At 58.8% G+C, this 3,134-nt stretch overlaps 1 protein-coding gene across 1 annotated transcript in view; it reads left to right on the forward strand.

Moving 5' to 3' along the window:
• The window catches only part of HS1BP3 (HCLS1 binding protein 3), a 32,793-nt gene that overhangs the window by 2,578 nt on the left and 27,081 nt on the right, over positions 1-3,134 (forward strand). The window contains exon 2 of the mRNA XM_012727357.1: positions 2,375-2,460. Coding sequence (XP_012582811.1) covers positions 2,375-2,460 — 86 coding nt within the window. The remainder of the gene's footprint in view (positions 1-2,374; positions 2,461-3,134) is intronic.

The raw sequence follows: 3,134 nt of genomic DNA on the forward strand, positions 1-3,134 counted from the left end.
GGGGAGCAGGCTCCATCCCTGGCCCCTGAGTCCCAGACTTACACTGCAGTAGAAGTGTGATCTGAAAGACCGCCCCTCCACCCCTGCATCTGCACCCCGCTGTGTGATTCTGCATTAAAAGCAAAGCTCTATCTTACCTAGAGTTGCAGGAGAAATGCCCAGAATGCTAATTATTGTTACGCCTGGTATAAAAGGAGACCGCATTTTTTTCTTTTCTTTTCTTTTTTTTACTATGCCCATTTTCTAGCTTTTCTGCGATGAAAATAAGATATTTCGAAATAATATTCTAGGAAACCACCTCTGCTGTATCCTCTGCTTCAGGGTCAAGCTTCTCGAGAGATCATCACTGTCACCTTCCACATTCCCTCACCTCCAGTCTCTGCCCCCCATGTTCCTAGATGGGAACTTCTAGGGAACTCCAGGCCCTCTTTACCCAGCTGCCTAAAACTCTTGTTTCTCCTCCTCCTCAGTCATTTCAGTCCCACACTGAGCAGCTTCGACATCAGCCCTTGCCCACAGGGACGTCTTTGCAGAAAATCTCCTTTTGGAGTAGGGTAAGCCTCATGAAAGCAGCAGCCCTGGCACTAAGTCCCTCAAGTCACGAATGTGTCTCATAGGCACAAGATGGCTGCTGCTGCTCCAGCATTAGGTCTCCTTTCCAGACAGTAGACAGCAGCAGAGCGGAGTAAACCCCCACAGGGACGTGTATATGTGGCGGTTTATGTCACAGAGACTCTTAACTGCGAGGCAGGCTAGCACACCCGTGTTTCCCAGGCTCTACGGTACAAAAGGCAGAGAGAAGCGAGGGCCATGCCTGGCTTTGGAGCAGCATCTCGACAGGCCCTGCGGTGGCTTTCATTTCAGCCACATTTAACTCACACTCACCAATGAAGAAAACCAAGACTCAAGGGACAATACCCACCACCTCCTCCTGGAAGAATTCCCGAGTCCCCCAACCCCAAGCTGAGTGGCAATGTGCCCTTCTCCGAGCCGGCTGGGCCCACATCTGTGTTGCCATCACCAGAGTCTTTAGTGGTCAGTGAGTCTCTGCAGGAGAGCCTGCCTGCTCTGCTGGCCCAGGGCTTGGGGAGGTCACAGCCTAGAGCTGTACCAGGAGTATTTGCTGGGCGATTTGTGATGTTGTGGCTCTTTCTACTTGGGATGTGAGACCCCTGAGGTGCTAAAGCATCACTTTAGAAGAGAATCAGCAGAAACAAGTTTTCAGAAACAGGCCCCCTCAGAAACAAGGGCAGCCCCAGCTTATTGTGGCCAGAGCTCAGCCCAGACCCTGTCCAGCTGAGTATCTCCAACTGGCCACTGCGCCTGAGGCCAGCGACTTGCTCGAGTGGCAGCGGAGGCCTGGGGCGCGCCTCCTGGGCAGCGGACAGCCGGACTGTCCGATCCTCCACAATGTGGTTTGTGTTACTGCAGCCCAGTCATGGAAGGGGCTCCTTGAGTCGTGCAGGAAGCAGAAAATATCAGATTTAGAGCCTACATTCCATGCATTGTATGTAATTACCCGCTGTAGCTACACAGCGGCACAAGGGACCCACAGAGGCAGAAAATGGGATTGCTCCCTGGGGCGGCGCTCTCTGGGGAGGCCGTGCAGGTCCCCTGGGCGTGCAGGCGGGAGCAGAGGCCAGGCATGTAGATGTGACCCCCTCAGGCACTAGTGACAGGTGCGCTGCCTTCCCCTGCAGAGGGGGAGCCTCTCGGCCCCAACACCACATGACCCAAACAGCCCCTCGCAGAGTCTGCCCCGAGGCCAGCACAGTGTCCAGCCACTCAGCAATGTCATCTTTGGTCACTGGGGTGGGAGAGTGGGGTCCTTACGTCACTCTGGGAAGGTTTCCCCAGAGCTCCCCATTCTGAAGAGGGCAAGATTCTCCACAACAGAGATGTCAGTTATGTTTCTTTTGTTTTTTAAAGATTTATTTGTAACTGGGGTAAAGGCCAGTGGTGCAGGGGTGGTGAAAGGATTCACCAGAAAGTGAGGAGCAGAAGAGGCCAACTGACAAGCACACTGAGGGGAGCAGCGGGCGGGCCAGGAGAGGTCTGCCACACCATGTGGTCACCTCCGGGGCAGGCGGGGATCGAACTCATGCGGAAGCGGCTGTAGATTCTCAGTGTTGGACTTCAACCCTCTGCGCCACCAGGGAGGGCCAATGTTGGTTGTTTAAAGAGCAGGTTTATTAGAAAAGGGGTACAGCGGGCAGGGAGGGCTGCCCGGAAAGGGGCAGGTTTGCCAAGGGGCCTGAAAGGCGGCGGCCAGCACGCGGCCCTTCAGGAGTCCGGCTAGCCCACGCCCCGCATGTCTTCTCTGGGCTCGTCCTGGGCCGGTACCTCACTCCTCACTCCGGTGTCTTCACCTCAGGCCTGTGCTCCGGACACTCCTCAGGGCCGACACCTGCCGGGCTTGGCGCCTCCACCTGGGCCTAAGGGTCTTGGAGTCTAACTGGGGTAACGGCTGCGCTCCCGCCTCCGGACCCGCCTCTTGGTGGTCAGGCCCTACCCCGTGAGGCCTCCTTTAGGGTGGCTGTCCTTCCTCCCTCAGCACTGGGCGCCCCACCTCACGCCCTCGGGCCGGGGCAGCAAGGTGGAGCCTCGCTCCTGCACTGCAGCCTTGCCTGTCCCACCTCCGCCCAGCTGGCCAGCACCCCAGGCCCGCCCCCACGGCCCAGTGTCCCGCTGTTCTCGTGTGGTGCTTCCAGTGTCTCATGCTGCATCGACAGCATCGCTGGTGGGACCACTCAGGTTCACAGCCCTGTGATGGCCTCAGCAGGGGCCTCAGTCTGAACACCTGGCCCTCGCTGTGCACGCGCCCCTCGGCTCTGCACGTGCCCCTCGGCTCTGCACGTGCCATGGCCCTGGGCTCTGCACCCGGCCCTGCGCTCTGCACCCGGCCCTGCGCTTTGCACGCAGCCCTGGGCTCTGCACGTGGCCCTGGGCTCTGCACACGGCCCTGCGCTCTGCACCCGGCCCTGGGCTCTGCACCCGGCCCTGAGCTCTGCACCCGGCCCTGGGCTCTGCACCCGGCCCTGCGTTCTGCACCCGGCCTTGCGCTCTGCACGCGGCCCTGCGCTTTGCACCCTGCCCTGGGCTCTACATGCACCCCTCTGCTCTGCATGCGCCAT

The sequence above is a fragment of the Condylura cristata genome, unplaced genomic scaffold (assembly GCF_000260355.1).
Source record: "Condylura cristata isolate star-nosed mole 26May11 unplaced genomic scaffold, ConCri1.0 scaffold00020, whole genome shotgun sequence".
Classification (NCBI taxonomy): Eukaryota; Metazoa; Chordata; class Mammalia; order Eulipotyphla; family Talpidae; genus Condylura; species Condylura cristata.